Source organism: Dendroctonus ponderosae, unplaced genomic scaffold, assembly GCF_020466585.1.
Source record: "Dendroctonus ponderosae isolate FM_Combo_2020 unplaced genomic scaffold, Dpon_F_20191213v2 Dpon_F_20191213_3, whole genome shotgun sequence".
Lineage (NCBI taxonomy): Eukaryota > Metazoa > Arthropoda > Insecta > Coleoptera > Curculionidae > Dendroctonus > Dendroctonus ponderosae.
This window is the reverse complement of record NW_026018508.1, coordinates 9,153,488-9,180,156: the sequence shown is the minus strand read 5'-3', so window position 1 is coordinate 9,180,156 and position 26,669 is coordinate 9,153,488. Positions and strand designations below refer to the sequence as shown.

At 32.8% G+C, this 26,669-nt stretch overlaps 2 protein-coding genes and 1 long non-coding RNA gene across 5 annotated transcripts in view; 1 reads left to right on the top strand and 2 right to left on the bottom strand.

The window, feature by feature from the left end:
• Positions 1-18,073, bottom strand: part of LOC109539052 (plasmanylethanolamine desaturase) — a 26,836-nt gene extending 8,763 nt beyond the window's left edge. The window contains exons 1-4 of one of the 2 annotated variants that reach the window (XM_019906570.2): positions 17,937-18,073; positions 14,769-15,460; positions 7,305-7,531; positions 4,831-5,042 (exon numbers count right to left, since the gene is read on the bottom strand). In XM_019906570.2, the coding sequence (XP_019762129.1) occupies positions 4,831-5,042; positions 7,305-7,530 (438 nt within the window). In that variant the 5' untranslated portion in view covers position 7,531; positions 14,769-15,460; positions 17,937-18,073. Of the gene's footprint in view, positions 1-4,830; positions 5,043-7,304; positions 7,532-7,639; positions 7,751-14,768; positions 15,461-17,936 lie in introns of those variants that run through there. The other variant, XM_048664916.1, reaches the window with a different exon arrangement.
• On the top strand, positions 9,292-10,397 carry LOC125503866. The gene is made up of 2 exons (XR_007281119.1): positions 9,292-9,493; positions 10,217-10,397. It is a non-coding gene; the product is annotated as an uncharacterized LOC125503866 (long non-coding RNA).
• Positions 18,074-18,431: 358 nt separating the features above from the next.
• LOC109539047 (platelet-activating factor acetylhydrolase IB subunit beta homolog) lies at positions 18,432-26,453 on the bottom strand. 2 transcript variants are annotated; one of them, XM_019906564.2, is made up of 5 exons: positions 26,291-26,451; positions 22,975-23,181; positions 21,591-21,713; positions 20,705-20,843; positions 18,432-20,651 (listed from the first exon to the last, which is right to left on the bottom strand). In XM_019906564.2, the coding sequence occupies exons 1-5, from the start codon at positions 26,354-26,356 to the stop codon at positions 20,509-20,511; spliced, it is 678 nt and encodes a 225-aa protein (XP_019762123.2). In that variant the 5' UTR covers positions 26,357-26,451; the 3' UTR covers positions 18,432-20,508. The 2 variants fall into 2 exon arrangements, with proteins under 2 accessions (XP_019762123.2, XP_048520771.1); XM_048664814.1 differs by lacking the exon at positions 21,591-21,713 and having other exon boundaries at positions 26,291-26,453.
• Positions 26,454-26,669: the final 216 nt, after the last annotated feature.

Sequence of the window (26,669 nt, the reverse complement as noted above, 5' to 3'; positions counted from 1 at the left end):
TGAGACGTTAAATTTGAAATCGAGAAAAAAAATAGGGGGTTCCATTTGAAAAAAGCAACTTTTTGAGGTTTAAAAACATGCAAGTTTAGAGGCTAATTGCGTGGTTTAGAAGTATTTCCTTATAATTTAAAACATATCTGCACGTAGATCATGATGTTCTGTTAGAATCGCTGAAAACTATTTTCCAAAATTCGCAGCGGGTAGTGTACAGCATCGATTTCTGTGGAACCCAGTAGCTGTCAAAACTTTCACATTTTTACGAATAACTCGGAAATCGTAAATTTTTCAGGCAAAATGGTTGAAACAAACATAAATTAAAATTGAACGGCCAATCTGAAAATAACAAAAAAAAGGGGGGGTTTCATTTAAAAAACCAGAGTTGGTAACTACCACACGTTTATGATGCACCCTGTATATTGGAAAGTAATTTTAGAATGTGGACCTTTTAAACGTGAAAAGATTTCGTTGGAGGAATTTTCTTTTAAACTTCATATTTACTGAGATATCGCACTTTGACGCACTAATGAGCAACCCTGTATATGACAGTTGAATTAATCCGAGGACCAACTCGCCTGGCCGAATTATAAGGTCACTTATGCCGACTAGTCTTTTAAAATATCGTTTACGTTATGATCAGCATGATTTGAATATAAAAGATTTTACGTTTCGTGAATTCAGTCATAAAAGATTTGGTCATAAGATAGATGCTGTACTGATTCAATAGAGATCGAATATGGCTTGTATATTCAACAAAACTTGGGTCACCGTTTATACAAGTGCAAGCGAATACAGTTTTGGAAAATTTAGGCCATTTTCCTCTAAATTAAACCACGTACGTCCTTTTAAGTGCAACAGTTTATTAATAAACACCAAAAACACGAGAATTTGCCGAACTTATGATTCCAACGAGTCCATGTCTCCTTACTATAATTTTACTAACAGATATTTCCCTCATTTGCGATGTTGTCATAATGAATATTTTATCATGCTTTCTTGCAATTACCGCCTTAAATTCCGATAAATGTTCCAATTTTAAACTTCAAAGCTGTTTCATTTCAGTGACATTCGTCGTTTATTACCAACAAAAAAATTAAAACAACAAATATATTTTTATGCAACGTTTCCCGGATATTTTGTTGCTGATGGTCATATATAAAAAATCGATTTCCCAGCCAGTAAAGCAGATCGTATGATTAAGAACCATTGTTGCTTTCATCGAAAAATGTAAACAAATGCATCTGTTTAATCGGAGCCACACAAATCGGAATTTATGAATGACTATGTTCGTCTATCTATTAATATCTTTGGTTGAAACTCGGTTACCGTCACTAGTTAATTGTACGAGATTTTGATTTTGTGTTTTTTAAATAGAGCTTGATTTACTAGACATAATTGAGGACTATTCTTCTGAGTTGTTTTTTAGCTGATGCACATTTCGTTTGTGATGCCTTTAGTAGCTTTTGTAGTTTTATATCTATTTGCATAATTTGTTCGGGCTATTTTCATCTATAATTAACTAATATAAATTTAGTCGTCTTGATTTCTTATTTTAAATGATACACTTATAGATGAATTGCATCATTTTGCTAAATAAATTTAATTTCACTCATTTCACTCAAAAACTCATTTCACAGTCATGAATCAAAAAATCAATATTAATTAAAGATGAAGGTTCACAAACGCATGCAGAAATATCTCTTTGCAATTTTATTTTCGTCCACAGGGTGTTCACAAGTTTAGATATAGAAACCATCTCTTGATTTCCCTCTGTATAATAAGAAATCAATTCAAACGATTGACAAAATTAAGGATTGAGTTGCAAATGCGTACTATAGTCTCATGAAATTATGAAAATATATTTACAACTGAAAACGCTAGATAAGATTTAAATTGAAGTATATGTATCGTGACGGTTTATTTGTTCCAGAGGGTATTTCCTTTTGTGTATGACATGCTGGATAATAATATATTCGTTTGATAATATAATAGTATATTAGATAATAATATATTCGCTCGTTTTGAGACTGATTATAATAACTATTAGAAATATAATTGTGTAGTCCATGTGCGTAAATTATATACATATGGAAAACTAAAATTTGCATTCTTCGTTGAAATTCCTTTGTGCCTCCAACGTTCCTGTAGATGGGGACGTAACATCAATCATTTAGAATTTAGAAATATTTTAAAAACACGCCAACAACATCGACAATAATAAGAATTATTATGAAAACCATTAAATATAAACTAAATAACATCAATTATAAATTAAAAGCAAAGATTTTCACAGATCAGACATTTATCAATATGCTTTTCATAGCTGTTACAGAATTCGATGGTATGCTTCTACAATGTTAGCAAACGAGTCATTAACACCAAGGTTAAATTAAATAACGGATCAGATTTTACTAAATCTTAAGAATTGTGTAATCATATTTATTTAATTCAAGCCACTCATGATTACTACATGTATATCATGAATGTATATCACATATTTTCCAATCACTCTTAATAGAGTTACTGTTTTAGATTGAAATAGACAGGAGTGTGAGTGGTATAAGAAACACGGAAAATAATTGAAAAGTATCTAATATTTTTAATGCCTTAAATATAAATCGACACCCGTATTACAAAAATAAAAAATAATTGCAGTTTTTAGTAGAACAGAAGTCAATTGAATTATTTGTGATTTCTAACTAATGTATTTGACCTAACCGAATGCGCCCTCTGCACGATAGTTAATCGTGGGCGTAAAGGTGTCTAACCTAGTTATAGATCTGATCAGATATGCTGTAAGTTAAATACATAATCTATTGTCACGCAGCTGGGAACTAGTGAAGGGAATAAACGAATTTGTTTCAAAATTGACCGAAGAATAAAATCATGCACGCTTAGCTACTGCAAAAGTTGGATTATTGCATTACTCTCCAAAGAAAAAGGAGTAATCAATGTATGAATTGCCCAATAGGTATAAACACTTCTGGTAAAACACATGCGCACAGCACTCTTCATAAACAAAATTAAAAATCTAAGTCCAGAGATGTTCCGGTCAATTTCGATGGGAGAATTTACACAAGTGCCCTTCGACGAACTCCTTTAACTAGTTGCAGAGCAGAGTTTGAAGACAACAAAACAAACATTTTCAAATATTTTATAAAAGGCAGTTGCTTCGTATGGGATGGCGCGTTCTTCTACCAGATACGGAGATACATTGAATCATACATACCGAAATACGCCAAAACAGCTAATATGAACCTATAACTTTTGATATGTGAGGCTATACACTTTAAGCTATAACTTTTTCAGCAATCCTCCCAATCATTTCAAATTTTAACTACTTTTATTAAAAAGTGTCCTGCTCGAAAAACCCGTACGGTTTGACTTCATCAGTCCAGAATGTTTTCTCGGCAAGTAAACAGTAAAAAACTAATAGGCAACAGTCGTTGTTATTAGTTTTTTACTGTTTACATCGATGGTTATGCATTAAACGTTTTTCCGGGAACAATGTTCCAATCAATTCCTGCCTGTTTGGACTCGGGAAGACACGCAATATAAAAAAGGACTGCTTAAAATGTCGACCTTTGAAATTGCACCAATAGGGAAACTCAAATATTTTCATGCTGAACAAGGTCCTTTCATTGGAAAAGTTTATATACAGTACAGTACAAGAGGCAAACAAATAATAAAAAGCTATTGGGGTTATGAAATGGAATTATATGGAAATTATATGGAAACGAACTGACTACTTCCAACCACTAAAACCTATTTGAACAAACAATCATCCCACTTGTGCTTGGGAAAACATAGTCAATATTAGCCAGAAACTTTCACAACACAACCACCTATAATTTGAAAAGTGGTAAGCGGAAATAACAACCCAAACAATACAAAACAAACACAGCCCTAATATAAAATGTGGATAGATACCAATGGGTCAATTCGACGGTTTACCAGATTCTTTCTTGTGGGGATTTAAAAAATTTATATATCGTCGAACTGAAGTTAATGTATTGTATAAGTAATGTTATTTTCGCGTTTGAGCAATTATAGCCCATTGACATCATCTACGATGTAAAGTTTGCGAAGAAATGATGCTGAATTTCCATAAAGGAGAATGGTGGACAGTTTGGAAATATATTAAAATGTATTTTAATTTGACTGAATCGTAATTTGTTGCTTGCTTTATTAATTGTTGTTCCTTTTTAATTTTTACTATAAACGATTTAAATTCTGCCGTTACGTATTTAACTTTTTATCAAAAAGAATAACCCGCAAACCTATTTTATAAATTTGTGTATTCAACTTGCCTAGCTGACTTCAATTTTATGGTTAGATATTTTGACTGTTTAGCTACGGAATAATTTTAAATAAGAAACGAATGTTTTTAATTATTTCAACAACTGCTATAAACCGTATGTATCATATATTGTTTGATCTAGGGCTATCTCTGTTATTAAAATATACTGGGTATTTTATTTTAAAAAACATAAGTTTATCTTGTAACTTTTCTGACTTATGTTATTTATACTATACAAATGATTATCTATTAAAGCTGTATTTATATTGTTTTAATATTCCTAGTGGTAAAGGAGATAAAAAATAAAGCGGAAATCGTAAATTTTGCAATTTTTAGTTGTGTCTTATAGACAAATTAACAAAAGAAAAATTCAAAAACGTAATTTTCCTTCTTCTCTCGCTATCTGCCATGGTTTTGGAAATAATTTTTTACCTGTTTATAGCGTTACCCTGTCTCTCAAAAGCAAAAAAAAAATTAAAAAACGTTTCATGGTAACGTCACAAAACTCATAATATAAGAGAAGACATACTTACTTTTCCTATGATTGGTAATTCTACAGATCCCCAGGTATCGGCAGCCCAATGCACAAATCCCGAACAAAAGTCGGCCGTGAGAATTCCGAAAAATGCCGCCGCCACTATGCTACTAAGTTTTTCGATTTTTATATGTGCCAAAATGAACACAGAATTCACAGCCATCAGCGTGAGGCAAACTGCTACACAGATGCATTCTTGAATTCGTTTACCTGAAATTAAATATGGGTTTTGAGAAATTAAATATTATTTTCGGATTAGTTTGTTATGTCTCGCAGATTAACTTTTCACTAAAATTAATTTTGCACCAACCTTTAGAAACTAAATTTTATTGGATTAAACTAAACCCTTCAAGTACCTAATGCTGTAGAAGGCAGGCCAGATTTGATATTGTAAAGGCCTCTGGAATAATTTGCTCGCCCAACATAAAAAGTGTTTTTGTTAGAGGTTTGTTTTTTGACCAGACAACACTGTTACTGGTGATACCCATTTTTTCCTGAATAGACTTACGACAGAACCACTCTCGCAAATAGTGCAAATTTATTTCGAAAATCGCCGTTCAGTTTGCCAACAAGATTGCTCTTCTATCTATATATCGGTTTATAACGTTCTGCTACGACGAAGTGCCCTGTCGATACCTTCTCTCCAGCTCTTTCTCAGCCTTCCGGGTCGCCTTCGCCCTCTTGGCTGCCAGTTTATCACTTGCTTCGGGATTCGGTGTTCTTGCATTCTTTGTATATGACCTATGTATATACCATATCTGTTCCGTTATAGAATGCGTTATTCCCATCATTTCTCTTACTGCCTCGTTTGTTACGCGTGCTCTGCTCGATATTCCTGCCGCTCGACCCCAAAAATAAATTTCTGTTGTTTTTAGGCGTTTTTTCATCGCTTACTTCAATGGCTACACCTCAGATCCGAAGGTGGTTATGCTTTTTACAATCGCATTACAAATGGGCCTTTTGGTTTCTTTTTTGAGACTCCTGTCCCAAAGTAGTGCACTGAAAAGAACGATTGCCTTTCTGCGTTGGCATATTCGGTATCGACAAGTCTTTTGTTTACAAGTCTTTTCTTTTGTTTACTTGATGGTAAGTCCGCTTTCCAGATCCAGATCCGTTTGTTCTCCGCTTATCACCATGTGCGCTGTCTTTTGTGTCTTTACTTGCAGACCCCGTATTGATATTCTTCAATTATCGTCGTGGTCTTGCGCCATTACCACTTGACCATCGACGAGTTTAAGAGTATACATGGTCGTGCCTGAGATCGGTATGTCCATAGTATAGCACTTATCTTTTTATTTCTTCGAGATTCCCTACAGTTATATTTTGAATAAGGTCGGTGATGTACAACATCCTTGTTTTAATCCTTTTGATCCTATRAAGCCGGGTGTTATTAGTTTTCCTGATTTTATCTTYATTACARATTATTTGTAGATACTCTTAATGGCTTAAATTAGCTCTGCATTTATGYTCGTTTTCTTTAAGATTTCCYAGAGTTTGCTTAATAGGACATTATCGTAAGTTTTTTCAGGTCCAGAAATAAGAGATGGATTTGTTGGTTGCGGRCCATCCTTGTAACTATAATTATGTTAATAACTTTACTCTACTAAACCTACTAAACTACTTTACTTTACTAAACCTTTAATAACTTGCGTYAGCTCGCCCGGAATATTTCCCGGTTATGGAGACTTTTCTTASTTCTCCTATTGTTATTCTGAGTGATRACGTTAATATTGTCTRCATTGTTCGATTCGTTTATGTCTTTGAATTCCCGTCTATTTTCCGTGAGTAGTTCTTGRAAATACTGTTTCCATTGTTGTAGTTTAATTGGTTATGTGATTTCTCTGGTTTTGTTATTTCTGAGGTTATTTCTTTTTAATATTTTYWCAAATTTCTGAGTTGGTTCCTCCTATGTAAGTGTTTRTTCTTTGGCATCGCTTTTCCCAAGCATCGTTTTTMTTTTCACAGATCTTCCTTCACACCAGTGCTTGTAYCTTTTTATATTCTGATAGATCTTCTGGCTTTTTTGAGTTCAGGTATTTTTGATATTTTTTTCATTCATTTCATAATCACGAAATATTTATTTTCAGYGACGAGGATCATTTGTAGCTTAATGGTTACGTAAATAAACAAAATTTATCAAGAACGAGCARGGTTTTGCAATACACAGTGCAAWTTTTTACTAAATACAGAGTATATAATTGGTACCGCTTAAGGGTTCTGTCAAATTAAATGTGATCAAAAAACTATATCGACGAGGTACCTAATGAAAWCACTAATGAACCATTAAACTTTTTAAGAATATTTATCGMCTTGCAAAAAATTATCACAGTTTATGCAGTGTATTGCGCCCTAAAGGGACCGTTAAGGATTCATATTTTAAAATTGATGGAAAAAGCATAACCTCGCTGACGGGAATTCATAATTTTGCTGATGAAAATACTATCTAGATTGATTAGCTTTTTTTTAACTTACCCCTACTATATAAATTGGCTAACTCTTGAGCGCCGCGATGCTCAGGACCCCATCTGGGACCGCTTTCTTTCTTCTCCGGAACAACTGAGCAGTTCGCATTGGGATCATCTTCTAGCATAGAATTTTCCCAGATCTGTCTCTCCGTTTTCACAGGAGCCAACAGCGCGCAATCCAAAACTTGTTTAACTTTGGGCGAGCAACTGAGTGGTAGTCTGGGAATCTCCATTCTAAAATTACAAAACTGGTGTTAATGTTAAAGTAGGTAAAGGGTATTGAGCTGGTTATTTATGAATCACTTTCAATTTTCCTGGCCTGAATGCCACAAACGGACTTACAAAAGTGTCCTCATCTACCTCTATTATTCGTGTTTAGCTTGATGTAAAATACTACAAGTTTCATAATGTTAGGATTTGTTATTTTGCTTTCAATAAATTCACAGTTGACGTTAAATGCCACCACATACAGTCGCAAAAAAAGTTTCCATACATCAGTTATTTTGGAATACTTTTTCGTACTTTGCTATTGTATTTAAGTTTAAGTAGAACAATAATAATAGGAAAGGTTGGTAGGCTCCCTAGAAGTACTAAAATTAATAGTAAACATGTTTGAAACACTTTATTTGAATTATATTTAAAAAATCTCCATTCACTAACATTGCTTGTGAAAAATGGTTGCTTTCTTAAATGTTTATATTTTGTATAGTTGCCATTGGCTCTAAGGATGGCAGCAATCATTTTCGGAAGATAACACAAGTTTTCTTGTAACTGGTGGAATGGTTTCCCATTCTTGTCTGATCCTATGTTTGAGCCCTTCCTCATTTCGAACTTGGTGCTTTCTCCAAGTTTTCCAGCCTAGTGGTGTGCTTAGAATCGTCATCTTCTTGAAACATAACATATAATAAGTTTTTGAACACTTGTAGGTAAATTATTCCATAAAATATTTAAAACGGCATTAATTGCCAGTTCCATTGGCTGACATGCACCCCCACAATAAAACATCATCTCCTCCGTGCTTCATTGCAGGGAAAATATTTTCTTTTTATTTTTTCACTCATATAAAACTTACTTAATCCTTATCAAGTCCACTGTTCCACTACACTGTATGTGTTGTGTTCTGTTCTAAAATGTTTTAAAACATTGTTCCGTACTCACAATAAATAATTTTCCCGTTACTCCATAAAACGAATGAAGCTAATTTTGTTTCACCCTGTATACTTTCGTTGTTTACTTGCGTGTCTACTGCTTGGTTTTAAAATAGATCATCTCGATCGACCACCTGACAAATTGCCGATAGTCTTGTTTTACATAATGAAATTTCTCATTCCGAAATAAGACGACAAATGTAAAAATTGCCTTCCGATTTAAGCTCGATATCTGATAATTTTCTTGCAAATATGTAAAACTGACTATTTGAAACTGAACTGAATTTATTTAAATGAAAAGTTAAAAATTTAGATTTTCTAAACTTCACTAACTTAAATAAAACTCTTAGAAAAGGAATCCGATTCGTTTCCCGCGATGGAATCGATTTTGACTAAATTTAACTTGCTTTCACTGTTTTCCACAATGAAATCAGGAAAACTTATCGAATTCGATGGGTTTTCGAATATGGGAAATTATTTAGAAGACTTGAAAATGATTATTTTCATTCTGCGTATGAATGTGGGTTTAATGGTTTTTAATTTACCAGCGTATGTTGCTGGATTTGTAATAACCCTTCTTAGCGATTTATTTATTTTAAATAATGGTCCTACAAAAATCGTTTCTAATTAAAATACAAATAAATTTTTTTTAGATAATGAATTTGTTATATCTAATTATCCATGCTCAGTTATTATTTATTTTGTTGCTTGAAAATAAGAAAATATATGTTATTTTGGTACAGCAACTTTTCACTTGACGTAATACTCCAGTAAAATAAATCACGTCGAGTGTCAGAAAAATACATTTCTGCATAGCTTTTATCATATTTATTATTTATTCTTAACTCCTTCACTGTAAAGCTGGACTTTATTGAACTAACATGTGAGTTTGTATATTTATTTTTAGCAAAAAAAGTTCCAATATGTTCATGTTTCTTTGCTTAACGCGGCATTTTACCTTCGTAAATTTACCCAAATTGAAAACACCCCATTTATAAATCCATTCTTTTCAATTGCTGAAAATTGTTTGTTGTGGCTGGGAAAACAAGTAAGTGAAACCTAATAAAATAAAAGCTAATCTTGACTCAAATGAATACCCTTGGAAAAGTTTACTACGATTTTTAAAGAAATACAAATATCGTTTTTGTTTTGTATTAAGGTAATCCGATTAGTGTGTGTTGGGAAAAACTTGGTTTTCGTTTGGGTGAAACTTTTTTTACAGCGCTTGATATTTGATTTTGTATGACTTTTATGACTTATTGCGTTTCGATTATCGATGTCTGTAGTTATGAACGTAAATTGCTATTTTTTACTGTTCTTGTTCTACTGCGTTGTTGCGTCTAGTGGCGACTCGTGGTAAAAATGTTAAGGTGTTCTAAACTTTCTATGCTGTACATAAACTTATCAATTTTGTATATTATAAATCAAAATTTCCTGGTCGAACATTTTCTACTTTTCACTTTGCGCAGGTAGCTTCTAATTGATCTGGGAGTCGTTTGCACAATTTCTTCTACAGTTTCAGTTTTTTTACCTTGTATCCTAGATTGTTTGCTGTTGCAATTTTCAGAAGAAGTCATGTGTCTTTTAAATATTCTACAGTTCATTCGTAATTGTCCTTTATCGTAGTAGTATATGTGAAGGGTCCAGGGGGAAAGGGGGAAAGTCAAAAATAGTTAATTTTCAGGAAATCGATTTTTTATTTTAAAACCATTTTAGACTTATTAATTTATTAATTAGCACTGAAACTTTTAATGGATTTAATTTGTTATAGGTGTTTGGAATTATACTGCAGAAATTATTAATGACATTTAATTTACAATTTTTTTTAAACATAAAATAATGAATACACTACGGATACTATCGAACAGGAAGGGGAAATGCCATTCCATCTTCTTTACAAAAACCAGAAGCAAAATAGCACAGGTTATGAAATTAAATTTTATCAAATTTCAGTTTTTCTTTTCATTTTTTTTTAATTATTAAATATACAGAATATGCTCAGATTTTTTTTTGGGCATCTTGTAAGCTGAGGTTTTGGAAAGGTAGCCTTGTCTTTGACATTTTTGTTGCGGTAATGAAGAAAAATATTTTCTAGCTGTTGTGTTGAGACATTTCATTAAGCACTGTAGGTCAGTGAATTTGGCCAGTGTAACAGTCCTGCAAATAGATGAGAAAGAGTGCGTAGTTACCTTCGTATAACTGACCTGGTAATATAAACTCATTGTTTGGCAAAATATTGATATCCCTTTTTTCTTCGGTTCAATCAAAACAGCAGTTTCCCAAATGCCATTCCAAGTTGAGCGATGGCATTTGTTGTAAAGAAGGATTTGTTTGTAAAGAAGTGTAGTCCAGCATTTAAAAAATAAAAGTGACTTCCATAACATCAAAAAGATTTGGTTTAACTCTTGCAGCTCAAAAAACTTCAAAAGCTTCGAAAACTGCAGCCACAAGAGCATCCAGCAAGAATATCGCGCATTTATGATTTTCCTCCTTCTTACCATCTGGCGCGCGGACTTTCCTCCTTTTTAGCCACTACAGCATAATTTAAAGTAAGTATCGATCTGCTGACTTTCTTTTTTCGCCTGGGTGATGTTACTTGATGATAGTTCTGTGTGTTTAAAATCGAACGGACTGAACGGCTCAAAATGAGCAAAAATTGGCGTGCCCCCTTCTTAGCGTGTACCCTTATATATAAGCGTAAGATAAAATGAACATACCGACGTGAAGCCATTTATTGTATGACGAATAAATGCAGCTTCATTACAGGCTGTGTTGTTCGTGAATTGATCTTCTATTTCATTCAAACACTCAATTAGAGTGTTTCTATTTTGGTACACACTATTAATGGTTCGTATAATAAAATGTGAACGAATTGTATCGTCGCATGCTAAGGCATTGCCTTGATAAAACTGATCGAAAATTAAGAAGCCAACTGTGTGCAGCATTCGCACAATAATCATCAATGGCAAGTCAAAGCAATTCTTGTTGAAATTCACAGTTATTAAGACTTTATTTATCTATATTACGTGGTTTTCTGTTGACTTCAAAAGCCACTTAGCACAAATCTGAAATCACTTGTGAATTTATGTGCGTAACTACGAGGATCGTTTGATGAAAGAAACGCATGTTTCGAGAACCGCGAGAAATTATATTATTTGGAAGGGATAAAAAAAATTGGAAAGACGCTGGACTAAGTGTGTGTAAGTTTTAAAAAGGTGCCTGTAGGTATAGACCAATATAGTACATTGTTTCTGAAGATGCAAACCTTAGAAGTAAGATTTTTTAAAATTTGAAAACAGGGTGCCAAAGTGAAAATTTTACTTTCAAATAAAAACAAAAAGCTTGGATTTTGGTAATTGAGGGTTTTTTGACCTACAAAATCATCATTTGGTATAATTTTTTTTGCACCACTTAGACAGTTGCGTCGTAGAATGCTATTATTTACTTCTATTTCTCTAACTTTTTTGATTGTAACATTTCGGCAACTATTTGTATTGATTCTGAGAAAACTTCAGGAATAAGGCTTTTTCGTGTGCATCGCCCTGAACCTATGGAGCGAGTTGCGTGGGCAAATTGATCCAAGGGAATGTATAGTAAGTATCTCTACTTATACAGTCTGTTCTAAAAATTGAAAGAGAATCGTCTAGAGTTTATAATTTAGATTTCAATGAAATTGTACTTTTTAAAGAATTATAAGTCCACTGGCGTCCTGTTCTCGGAAAAAACGAAAAACATACCTATTCCTAAATTTGAAACATTTTCATTATGTCTATGTTTTGTCTTCGCCGTAGAATCTAATTGAGGCACAATTTTACTTGGGCCTGATAAAACAAATTCCCAACACTAATGAAGAAGCGAATTTTGATCTACAAAAACTCACAGCTCCAGGTAGGTGACCCCGTTTTCCACAAAAAAAGTATCTAACATTTTTTTGGCATCCACAAATTCAATGGCCCACATTAAATAATAATTCACCTGTAGTCTGAGCCGGTAGGTTATTCTACTGGTCGACTTTACTTGCGTGGTTCGCACTTAACTTGATTTTTTTAAATCGTTTATTATATAGCCAATGACAAGTATTTAGGTACTTCTTCAATCAAGGTGTTTTTTGGAGCTTTACAGCATTGCACCGCTTATGCACCAGCTACCACTGGTTGTGTCCAATTCAAAAGTCATTGCCTTATAAATAAATTCCAGTTAGTTAAGTGAATATTGTTCAAGTTAATTGAGTGAAGAAGTCTGGTGTTGTATTTTTATTTTCAGGATCAGAAACGTTGAGGAGTGAGTTAACGATCAATGGCCGACACTTTGATTTTTAAAATATTTATTTAAAATTTACAAATTTGGCTGTTAACAAATTTATGCAAACTCTCTGGAGGTTTTCAACTGACTGGCTGAATCTCTTGATTGACTTAAAAACTACCCTTAAAAATGTAATAAAATCCTAGATTAACTTACTAACAAAAAATGCACCTGCTTACAGGCCAGAAAATCTGATATACCAATTAATTGTGTTTTATTGCTCACACACCCTAAAAAGTGTTCAATTCGTGGGAACCAATGGGAACCATTGCACGGTAAGGGTGTCGTAAATTTGGAACCATAAAAGTAAGCCGGGATAGTTAGACCTGACATAACTAGTGTTTCTCATCCAGTGAAATCAGAGTTTCCAGAAACTTTTGAAACTGGCGTTAACTAACTGAAACATCGATTTAAATTAAAACCACTCACCACAATTACATTTTCATAAAGCTTCGCTTTTGTCAAGATGTTAAATGTTCCTGAATGGATATATAAAGGACTTTAGCGGTCGAGAAAATATCCTGTTTTAAGACGAAAATGTCACATAAACCTACAGGGTGTCATTCAAGTGCTGTCTGGGCGATTTAGTGAGTACAGGAAAAATAGTACAAACAAGTTCATTTTTATGAAAAACAGAGATAAGTGGCAACAATTAGATCAGAACGTGGGCAACAATGTTTTCCATAAAATCTGCCTCAATAACATTACGTATTTAAATCCCTGTTGTTTCTTAAATATTAAAAACTCAAGTAAAAATTTAATAGGTCAGGGTAAAGAGTAAATTCAACGGATGTCAACAATACCTACCTCCAATAAAAAGTTATGGCTATATTATCAATTTACAATTAAACCCACGGTAAGGGAAGAATAAATCAATAACCTACAGATAATAAAACCCCTTTTCACATAAAAAAATCCGTTATTATTTTCGACAGTAAAGGTTTTCGGCTTTTTCTCAAAAAACTATTCAGCGTCGCTGCGAAATCTGCATTCAGCAAAACAATTTTTATATTGGCTTTGTTGTGTATTAATCTTAAATTAAAATGGTTTTTGTCAAAAACTTTCTAAACTGGGTTGACACAGATAGGCACACAATCATAGACAAGTTCAATTTGGAAATTGTATAATGATGCCACGTGGCGATCTCTGTAAATTTCGACGAAAATTTAGGCATGATTGGATGTGGTATTGCGATAAGCCTCAGAATGTAGAATTTTATTACAGTATTAGATCTGCGTAAATTATTTTAAAAATATTAAAATAAAATGTTAATTTTGTACCCTTCTATCACAAAAACGGAGCGGTTTTTAACATATTTGATCTTTGATTTTTAGCATCTTTCTAAAAGTTTCTAAAAAATATTTGTTTATTTTGTTTTACTTTGTGACTAACAATGTTCTGTACTATTCTAGTAACTTACTGACCAAATTACTTTTATTTTAAATTTAGTAATAAAATATTGAGAAACTGTCTTATCTTCTTTAAATTCGTTTTTATGGTAATTTGTTACCTCTTTTACGTTCCTTTTAACCACTAGTTAACGGTGGGTGTAACTACATCACCACGTTATCAACTAGTGGTTAAAAAGCTCCCAATCATCATAACACATGCACATTCTCACATGCCAGTATTTTAAAATTGAATGTGGTATTAAATCACAAAATTTTTATTTTTTTCTTATTTTTGTGTCCGCATTACTTTCTAAATATTTTCAAGCGTAATTTTCACGAACCTCTAATAAACGAACTAAGTTCCAGAGGAACCTTTTAAACTCAATATATTATTTTGAGAGAAGTAGCTCGGAATGAAGAAGTCGGAACGCAATGTGCGCTTAATAAGCTTAATAAAGCGCTACTTCTTACAAATTATCAAATTCGAATGAGTACGATTATAATTTTATTTACGTTTTATATCATTTTCAATTTTTTATGTTCACTGTTCACATGTAATAGAAATACTGAGTTCATTAAATTAACTAAGTATTGAGTGCCATTAATGATGGTTTAATGTTGAGTACTCACCGGAATGCAAATTATGAACTGTATTATTGAATCCCGTTTGAACTTTTCAGTTTTGATGAGCTTACACTTCACTCGCCCGTAGACCGCAAAAATTGTTTACACTTTTTCATATACCTATCTGATCAGTTACCTCACTTAAATAATTTAACCAAACTTAAACAGAACAGGTCATATCCAGTAACTGGCGTATGATATCATAAACTGAGTCACATGGATCATGATAAATTAAAGTGACCTGCCATAAAGAGAAGCGACAAGCCATAAACATTTGTCAGAAAAAATCAAATCGGATAACGATAAAAATTTGGTATCTCTCTGATAGCTGCAGTTGCAATATTATGTACTTTGTTCATCCAAAAATTGATCTTCTAGAGGCAAAGGCATACTAGTACTTCAGCTTTCATTCATGTTTGTAAAAGATTCGTAGTAAAATCGTTTGGTCTCTGTTTCATTATCAAATCTACTAGTAATTCTAGTAAGCTGCCGAGAAAATTACGATTAGTAACGATGCACGGATCAACGTATCTAGAAACAATACCGAGCAAGTTTAAATCCAGAGCGCGACTGAATGAAATGGTTAAAACCGGAATCCTTTGAAATTTGGAACAGCGTCGTTCGTGTATGTCAATTGATGGATCGGTCAGGATTGGTGCGCTTGGCTGTTGGAGACTCCTCTGGTGACGCGCTAAAATCTATAAAAAAATAACTTTACCTTTCAAGAAATGAGTTTATTCCGTTTAGTAAATCATGTGCCAAATCAACTTGCAAATTGACTTTCATGTTGTTGATAAAAAGGCAAATAGAATAGTACTTCATTATTTTGGTTATTATAAAATTAACTTTGATATGCCCTGAAATCCAGCTACATTCCTTCTCATTGATCGCTTCAAAATTACAAAGCGGATATTAAAGTTTATTTCAAGACTGCTTTATAAAAAATAATAATTCAGCTACGGATTGTGCTAATACTTTCATATTGCTTATTTTTTTCCTTTTATAAAATGTTGTCATAGGTACCATAATTGCACTTCCCAGAAGTACAACTAATTAGTTCGCAAACGGAGGCAGCTACTAATATACTTCAATACATTCCAGAACAATTTCTCCCTGGAAAATGGGAGGTTATTTATTACAATAGTTCAAATTGTTAAACAGCTGGAAAATTAAGATAATTAAAGCTCAAGGTTTCGCATTATTTAATATTATTTGTACACAGTACATTCTCATGACCATACAAACTGTTTCAAAGTTGGCGTCATTTCTCTGGACGTTTTGTTCGGTATATTTAGGAAATACCGAAAAAATTGTGAAAATTTTACATTCTCTATAATTGTATGTAATAACAGTCTGTTTTAATCATCTAAAAATGGCTTTCATAATATTAAATTTTTTCAATTTTATTTTAAATTTTTTATTTTTTTTTTCAAATTTATTCAATCATAAACATTACATAAACACCTGTTGATCAATCAACCAAAATAGTTATTTTAGTGATGGAATTCGTCACTCTAACCATCTGAGAAGAGTTTAAAGTTTCGGCATCTAGATTTTCCATTATCCTTTAGGTTTCCAAATGAATAGCTTTATTCGTGGTAGCGATTCAGGATTTAGACAAGTATGGAACCAGGCGCTTTTAGAACCACCTTTTAGTAGTACCAACAGGATTTTAGTCACTTTCTGCCTAAGAGTAATTTTCCTAAACTGAAATGCCATGGAGTGAAAGTGGAAAAGCCGATTTGCCGGGGTTTATATGATTTTTAATGATATGCTTTCTGTGCGAAAAAATAATTATTAAGGTTTTTTTGTTTATAAGGCATTTAATTAACTAATTTTGATCAGAACGCCATTGTAAAAAAGAACTTAAAATTGCCTACATATGTATGTTTGCAATTTTTTCAAGCCATGCAGTTTTACGAGGACCGGGACTATAATTATTGAAAAACTTTCTTGCAAATATTTTTTTCCATGGAACATATATAGGGTGTCCCGTAAGCACATGATCAAAAGGCGACTGCGATATTCTTTGCATCAAAAGAAGACGATCTGACCTAACTTTTATTACCAAAAAATATCTAGCGTCTCTGCTATTGATGGTCAAAGTTCTTCAAAATAATTATGTTTTTTAAAAATCGGGAAAATGGTATTAAGTATTTTAGTGAAACTCTCTGTGAATTTGTTCATATGTAAGACTCATATTTTGATGAAACAATCGAGTTCATCCGTTTTGGACAAGTGGTGAATTCTGGAGTGTCGTGGTACAAAAACTACCAGAACTTTTTATTTGGAGGATAAAATCAACTCATTTTTTTGGTTGATGCACTAATCATTTATTCGCAATTTTGTACTCTTTGTAAAATCTTGTTGCATTCATATTTTTTTGGGAATTTTGCATTTAATGCATTGTTAAGTGGCAAGAAAACAGACATATTTTTTTGCGCAAAAACTATGAATGCTACAAGATTTTACAAAGAGTACAAAATTGTGAATAAATGATTAGTGCATCAACCCAAAAAAAAAAATGAGTTGATTTTTATCTTCCAGGGGAACTTGAATTAGGAAAAGGAATGCAATGCTGGTGGCACCCATTGTACCACCGGCCGACAAAAAGTCTCCGGCAAACAAAAGTATCTTTACTTTACTTACGGACAGGTTCTGAACCAGTTCTTACTGTACCGCGAACATAGAACTTTGGGTTCAGAATTAGGTAGTACCTCTACGCGCATGCGATTAGTCTCGAACCAGTTCTGAATCGTCACCGTGAATAAAGCTAATAATATACATACCTGAACATCAATGCGTACTATCGCTACAAACATGTTTTCTCAAATCTTCCCGATTTGTTCCAGAAGCGTTCAAATTCAATTTACATCAACATAGTTTTCATTATTTACAAGAATGCTGTAGTTTCGTTGGCTGTTAAAGTAACGTTTTCTGTTGGAAGAGTTAATGGAAGTTGGCAGAGATAAATAATTTCTTTGAACTATAACTTTTCGGGGTTCTTTCTTTTGAAACTTTTGTTAAAAAAAACTTTCAATGGCATTCCCTGTCTGGTATTATCTAAGTAACCTTCTTTCGGCAATATATTTCTAAAATTTGACTTTATTATTTTCTTCGAATTCCTTCTCAAAACCTTATCCTGTACTGGTTCATACTTGATATATTAATTACCTGATTTCTTGGAGCTGCATTCAGGTTTTACTTTATTTGTGATCAGCTGTTACTCCAAACTCATCTTCTCAGCGCAGCCAGAAAATTAGAAGCGAAGATTATAGAAGCCGCAGGCTTCACCACCTAGAGGTCCTATAGGCATGCCTTCGCCTTCCCAACGTTTCTTAGGTGGCTACCAACATAGATAAAGACGAGTTACCAGGCTACCAAAGAACAAGACAAGGCGACTAAAGTCTCGACCCGACGCTGCTCCCTTGATTTAACATCTTGCAGATCCACTGTAGGACTTTTATGACTGGAGATTTTCCCCCTGCTCCTCTTTCGCTAAGTTTAGGGCCCCTCCCGTCTCCCACCAAAAAAGATATTCCTAAAGATGACTCTCGAGAACACTATTTAATTTTATAATAATAATAATTTACCTAATAAACATACTTTAATTAATATTAATTGATGCACTATCTTGGAATTAGAGTTTCGTAAATAATACTCATCATAACAAAAATGACAAAGCTTTATTATCGTATAATTTACAATGAATACATCTTAAAATTACATATTTCAGTTATATAGCGTAATTAATACTTGGGAAATTAAAGATACCGAATTGAAATGTTCGATAAGTTAGATTTACAAAAATCATCATTACAAATTATTTACTTTCTTAGAATGAAACAGAAAAATTCTTTTACACCGACTGAGAGAACAATTGTGGTAATTTCAAATCAAATATAACAATGGAAAATACTATAATTATAATGCACTCCCAATCACAATTCTTAGGTATATTAAAAACATATTATTGTGACAAAAAAAGGGTTAACTGACCTTAAATTATTTTAATCCATGCTTTCAATTTCAGCAAATTTTATAGGCATATTATTGCGAGAACCTTGGATAGTAAATACTCCAAATAAACTTTAAAAAAATGACGTGGAAACAATATATATTAGTGTATTTGAGATTAAATTAATTATATCTAGCAAAAAATAAAAATTAGGAATGTAAAATTTAATACTTATCAAAAAATAGCGCATGTTGTTTACACGTTTCCCAGGAGCTTCAAAATAACGCTGTGATGTACTGTATATGTTACCGTGAGTTTGATTATTTCGGGCATTATTTATAATGTCCGGACATATTTGAGAAATGTCTGATTAAATCTGGTATTTAAATAATTAATGTTTAATTAATAATGTTTACAATAATTTATTAAACTATAAAGACTCGATCTCTTATAAGATAAGCTCGTTAACGCGAAGCAAGATGGTGCAAGCGATAAAGCACCGAAAATGTATGCTGATTGGCTAGGACGAATCTTACCATACGCAAATAGATTTACATCAATAAACAATTTGATGTAAACCCAAATCGGCTAATGATGTATGCGACGTAACCTGCGAGAAAAAGCACAGTGTAGCAATAAAAGGTTCTACCGATCCTAAGTAAAAACATGAGCTCATCTTGAGTCCAAGTCGATTCAATAGACATGCAATCGCAAGCTGATGACCAATTTAAGTTCATATACGAAGATCATTTAACCTAGTTTATTCAACCTCTTAAAATCAAAAGAGATAGACCGCAACTTTATGCTAGGAATCAATTTTCAATATGTAATGAAGTCTATTGAAGCCGAAGAATTACCCAGTCACAAGAGAGAATGTACAACATTGTCATCCAAGACGGGAGGGTCGAACATATAGACGACCGGGCTGTAAATTGTAATGTAATTTAAAAAATTTTGTGTGTTGAGAAATTATGAATAAAACAATTTTCAAATTGCCCACTAGACTTAGCATCACCAGCATTATTCATAATGCCCGGAAAATGTGATATTTTGTACATAATTAATAATTTAGTCATCCCTTTGAGCATTTTTTAAATGCCCGGACATTACAAATAATACCCAATTATTTACATTGCCGGTAACATATACAGCTCTATAACAGAAATGTCTGTTTTGCATTTACGTTAGTTTTAACAATTATTAGTGATTTGCGTTATTTTATATGAAACTAAGTTTGAAAAAATCCGATTGCAGCTAATTCTAAATAGCCAAAAATGTATTCAAAGTACTCTAAGCGATGTCAAAGATGACCTATATATTTTAATAGCTTTTGTGTAAATTCCTGAAAACTAGTACTTATTCGAGGATTTTCTTGTCGTTATAATTGAGCAACTGAACGGGTAAGAAAGCATAATTGCATAATCCCATACTAACCAATATTACCTTATTTAGCAAATTCTCAGTTCTTGCGAAGTTGGTGACAATGTCTATATTTCTTGTTCAATCTTAATTTATTTCCACAAATGAAATTCGCACACAGTATACATATCAATCATCAAATTATAAATAAGGTTTGCAAAATCCATGATTCGTCGGAAGACAGTTTTCCAATACAAAAAAAAATTCTTTGCTAATTGATTCGAAACTTGCAACCAGATTTCAACCGAATAATGTTGGAAAAACACAACGCTTTTCTAACGAAAAACATAAATTGGACAGACATGTTTTCTCCCATTTAATCTCAAAATAAAACTTGCCAACTGTTTGTAATGACACCCACTACACTTTTCAATCCGAGTGTGTAAACTCTACTTCTGATTCTCCTTCCTGGAGCAGTTGAAGAATTAGTTCGTAAACTGGCTCAAATGCCTGTTTGCATCCCGTGTTAGTCAAGAGAAGATAATCGTGCATATCATGATGACTAATAGTACCTAAATATACAACTTAAAAATTGCTTTTGCACCTTAATACTGATGGAACTTACCATCTGGTTGTATAAATCCTTTATCGATGGAAACTAATTCAAGCTTTGGCATATTCGCCAAACTAGCCTTAAGAAGCTCATTTACCTTTGCTAGTTTATCCCTCAGTGCATTGGGGTTTTGACCTCTCGGTAACAATGTCTAAAAAAACATTTGTATATAGACAAACAGTGTGAGTTTAAATGATTGAATAAATTCGAAACCTATGATTCACTTTCCGGACAAAATCGAAATACGTATCTACTTTCATTCTTAATTTTCTCCTTGCCAATGTAGAATACAAATTTACCCGACCAATGGTTGGATGATGGTACGCCACTTTTCTTTCTATAGTAAGAACAAGTGATATGCAATTGGGGTTAAGGATTACTCCTTTTAAGGGGTTATAGAATTAAAAAATATTGCAATTGTAAAATATTCAACAAGAAGTCACACGGTTGATGGTGGTGGTGATGGTTGTGGTATGCATCTAATATGCATACGCAGATTGGATTTCGGATTTTTTTTTTTTTGGAAAATTTGGCTGTTTCTGTAATCACTCGTGTTCTAATTTAACTTTTGCTCAGCTTGAAAAACAACCAAAATTAATTTCAAATGACATATCATTACGCATGAAAAATGTCCAGATGATTTTTTTAGGTGTTAAAATTCCAGACCCGGACTTCGTAAAGCTTTAGGTTAAATGCTTAGCGTAATTCAAAGTGCAGCGCTGTGACACGCGATCTGTTATAACTCAGTAGCGCACAGAGCGGTAAAAACTCAAAAGCGCAACTCAACACAGCGTTGCCCACGCCTGTGTCAACCTCGCCTCTCGACATGAAGATGATAATTTTTGCCAAACCATCTTTGTTAAATGAAAAACTCTGAAAGCATTAAGTAAATGCTTACTGGTAGTACAATGTATACATCTGGGTGCCTGTCTCTAATTGCCTGAATTATGCTCAAAATTCCATCTTTGATTTCTTCAGCACTATTATTATAGTTATTAGTACCAACATGAAGCACTATAACCTAAAATGAATAAATAGATATCCTTAATAAACTAAGAATTAAAGAGGTTCTGTTATCAACAAATTGCCTACCTACCTACGTACTAGGAAAGAACACATTGAAAAGCTAATTACTAAATTTAAGTAAAATATTTTCAGGCATTAGTGAAAATATACAGGGTCACTTAAAACTGGCGTCATTCTCTTGCAGAGGTTACTGGGGCATACTTGCAAAGTAGGCGAAAATGCAAAAAAGTATAATAGTTCAATTATCATATAGCTAAATAAACATAACAAGTGAAACTTACTTCTATTTTTGCAAAATTTCAATTTGGAAAAACACAATTATTTTAAAAATCAGAACTATACGCACAACCAACGATTCATCCAGGCACATATTTGTTCTCAACTCTCATATACATATATCAATCTCAACTATATCAAACACATTTATGTTTGACCTAGCTCTTTTTAAAGGCTTTTTTAGCTAAATTTAAAAAGTTTCAAAATAATGCATCTTTCTGTGACCAGACTTTGAATTGGTCAAATATTTAACATAGTAGACCAATGTAATTTGAATTAAAGCTCGTTCATACGGTGACATTAATGTCGTGACGTGAATTCGCGAGTTCAAAAGTCCAGACGGCCCCTGGTGGCTAAAATTATAACTACAAGTTATGTAGTAATTTGACACCGGTTTTGTAGACATTGGTGTTTACATCTGTTTGTGATTTGTTTTGTTCTCATCAACTTTTGCAAGCTTTTAAAGAAATAGAAAGAGATCGAAAAGTGTGTAAGTATTATTTTATGTTATAAATGTCATCAACTCCAATAAATAAATAAGTCTCCCAAGTCTCAACTGTCACTCGACAACGAGTAATTTGACGTTATGCAGCGCCCTTATCGGTAGTTGAACTCGCGAATACCGCAACAATATCATTCTCTGACGTTAGTGTGACATATCAAAATTCGAGAGTACAAAAGTCCAAACGCCCACTGGCGGCTAAATTATAACTACACTATAACTAGTAAAATTTGACACTTGTTTTTATTAGATGTCATTGTGATTTCTTTTAAAAGAGTAATGTTTACGTTATCGGAATGCTTAGTTATACATATGTATATCAATCACATGCCATTTTCACAGTAGACCTCCATTTAAATATTACCAAACCAATTATATTGCTAAATATAGTTCGTGTTAACATATTAAAAGCCATACATAAACTTATAACCGATAATCGTGGAAACCAACTTAAAATGTCTTGAAATTAGTGCTGTACCTTTGGTTTAACATTATCTAATTCGCCATTTTGCACCCTCCACAACACATTTTCCACTCGATCTCTGTGAATTCCAAAATTCAAGCAATGTAAAGGCACAAATAGGTCATCCCACACGTCCGTATGCTGCAAACCCTGAATGATAGAGTCGCCGATGAATATTACGTCTGCATCTTTTTCTTGTATTTCGGAAAGGAATCTATTGTGCTGAAAATTGTTTAATTCAATGTTATATGACAAACGTTCTTACCTCCGTTTAAAAAAATGCGATTTAGTTATGCATGGCCAATACAATATAATTGTTTGCAGCTTAGTTACTGAAATAGTGCACATTGTGAATTGGGCAAAATTTTACTAAACGTCACTAAAATGCAATCAGACAAATGAACGACAAATATGTTAATACGAACGACATCCTTTCGTATATTAAATATATTAAATATTTCCTGACCAACTGTATAACAATTACGAACTCACGAAGGTATTAGTATTAATGTATACTCTGTAACTTATACAGACAAATTATCTTAACAATAAATAAATTATTCTTATTCTTAGATAAAAAACAAATAGCACTGTTAGAAACGAAATTGGCAAATTAAAATGGAAACAATTCGGAATTCTAAATTCCAATATCTATACTGATAACACTTTTATCTGCAGTAGCATCTAATAAGATCTAATTGCAATAAATTATTCGTAGGATATAAAATCCAAATTCGCTTTTCCCCTTTGAAATGCCCAACTAAACTGCTCAAGAAAATAAAAGTTACACGGACTAATTTTGAAGTATCTACGGGGTGGCAAATGAAACAATGCAAAATTGGTAAAAGTTCCACATGCGCTAGGTTTTACAAAAAAAAAACTTTTTTTTCCATTTCAACGACACAGTACCTAGTATCTCAATTTTTTTTTTCGAAACGGACATTTTTCGTCTATTTCGTTTATTTACAGAGTGGTCTCAAAAAAATCAGCCTTTTCGTCTTGCAGTGATAGTTTTTTTCGTTTGGCGTAAAATCTAAAGCCTATGTTGCAGCTAAAACTTCGCACGGCTTGAAAAAAAAAGTTAATATACAGGGTTGCATGAATGAACGAAATATTTGAAAATTAATTTCACTTTAGTTGAATGTCTGCCAGAATCACAGATTTTGGGAGCAATTCTGATTTGAGTCAACGTGAGTGCAACCCTGGATATCGTATTTTCATCTTACATTGTCCATACAAATTTTAGCCTCAAAATGAGCTCTCGATAGTGAACGATCAAGAGGGATAAAGTTATCGCTGCAAGACCAAAAGTTGAATTTTTGCGAACCCGCTTTAAACAAAAGAGGTGGCCGAAAAATTAAAAAACTGTTTCGAACTGTTTGGATTATCTTCAACCTTTTGGTGTTGAGACCCAAAAAACCTAATTTTTGTTCAACTAGGAGCATGAAAGTTTGAACGTTGAATTGAAGATAACGTTTGAAACATAAACTAAACCGCTCTAAGCAATCAGAATATATACAGATTCAAAGTTGGGGCAAATTTGGTTGTCTATTCAAAGTTCATGTTGTTGAGCAGTTTAGTTTAGTTTCATTAACTAGTTATGAAGTGCTTTCTGCTTATCATTGTTCCAAATTTACACAGTTTCCTTTGTTGATTAAGAACTAAAATCAACTCGCTTTCCTGGAGGACAAAAAAAATTATTTTGTTAGGCCTTGACGCCTTTTATGAATTAATTTAATTAAAGCCGTCGTCTACTTTTATTCTCCAAAAGCAAATGCAGATTTTTAGATAATTTGTATTTTTTCTGAGCCCGTTGGCCAATTTTACAAAAGTTTTCACGCCGATGTGAATACATTGGCATTATAAAGTGCGGATCCGGTCCTGGCGGTGCCTGAGGTTGGCGCATTTCGAAATCTGCACTTGCCTATTTGAAAAGCTCATGACGGCTTGGCTGATGCCGAAAGCTTTTCTTCGTTCATTATATAAAGTATTTACTGCTGATATGTTTATTTTGATTTTAGTTTTCATTCTTGTTATAACTTTCTATAGAATCCCTGATCTCCTTTCAGTCGTCTAGTGATATTAAAAACTATACCCATGGGACGGTATTATAAGTGCATATGTTCTACCAAAAAATGTGCATGCAACTAGACAGAAAAACAGGAACATTTGATCCTAGTTAACAACCAAATAAGAGCTACTTTCCTTAATAAAACCTGGGAATTGTCTAGATGTTTTGAACCTCGCGTTAGCGTTTAACAATAGGCTCGAGTTATAAAGACCAACATTTTTTCATAGTGGTGTTTTTTTTTCATTAATTGAAACTCATCACTTTGCTATAAGATAAGATTTTGTTTGGGTTCAATAATCCAAATGCCACTGAGTCATTGTTTAGAATCAGACTTTTTCAACAAATATTTTCTCTCAAACATTTATTATTTAATTCTTTTATACTGGCATCATGCCCATTTTTATTTGTTCAAATAAGCCATCAAAAACTTTTGTTAGATTTTGTAAAAGGGACATGACTTTTCGGAAAAAATACTCTGTATTATTTATTATACAGGGTGTTACGTAAGCACATGATCAAAGCATGCTGCGATATTCTTTGCATCAAAATAAGACGATCCGACCTAACTTTTATTAACAAAAAATGTCTGGCTCCTTTGCTATTGATGGTCAAAGTTCTTCAAAAAAATATATTTTTTGAAATATCGGGTAAGATGTATTTTAGTTAAACTCGTGAGTTTGTTCTTATGTAAGACTCATATTTTGATAAAGCAATCGAGTTCTTCCGTTTTGGACAAGCGGTGAATTCTTGCGTGTCGTGGTACAAAAACTACCAGAAGTTTTTATTTGGTGGATGAAATCAACTCATTTTTTGTTTGTTTGATGTACTAACCAATTATTCACAATTTTGTACTCTTTATAATATCTTGCAACATTCATAATTTTTGTGAAAAAAAATATTTCTCATTTTTACTCCAGAATACACTAGTTGGAGACTATTTAACAAGAATGTGTTTTTGTGTCAGCAATATATTAAAAACAGAATGCAGATTGAAAGATTGGCACTTTTGCCTTGGACGGTATACAGCAACATTCTTGTATACAGAAAACAATTTTGGATTTAAACCTAAAGGATCATAACTTAATTTAGTCGATATTAGGACTGAATATTTAAGACCTACATACGTAACCGATGATTAAAAAGTTGGTCATACCGAGGACAGCTTTGATGCAGACTCTATAGGGAAAATTGCATTCATAATAAACAAACACTGTATTGTTCTATACCTGAAGAAAGAATTATATATGAAGAATAACTTACTAGACTTAACCATCTATTATCACCCACTACATCTTCAACAGGAACCGGTATTTTACACAAATTCATTTTTAATACTAGAATACTACATATACTATATACTACAATAGTAAGATAGATATAGAGAAAAACACACCACAACCCCAATTCCGATAAATTCTATATCTATATTGCACTGACGGAAACCATTAAGGAAGATTGTAGGGTCCTTTGACAACATCGCACTCGACTCTCCCATGAAATATAAAAACCCCAGCTTTCTTTTTTATTTATTTAATATTCAATATCAATATGCAATAATGCGATTTTTACGCAGGAAGAATTGCTTAATAGCAACGTTGTTAAAACCAGAATGACCTGAAAATTTAAAGATACTTTATGC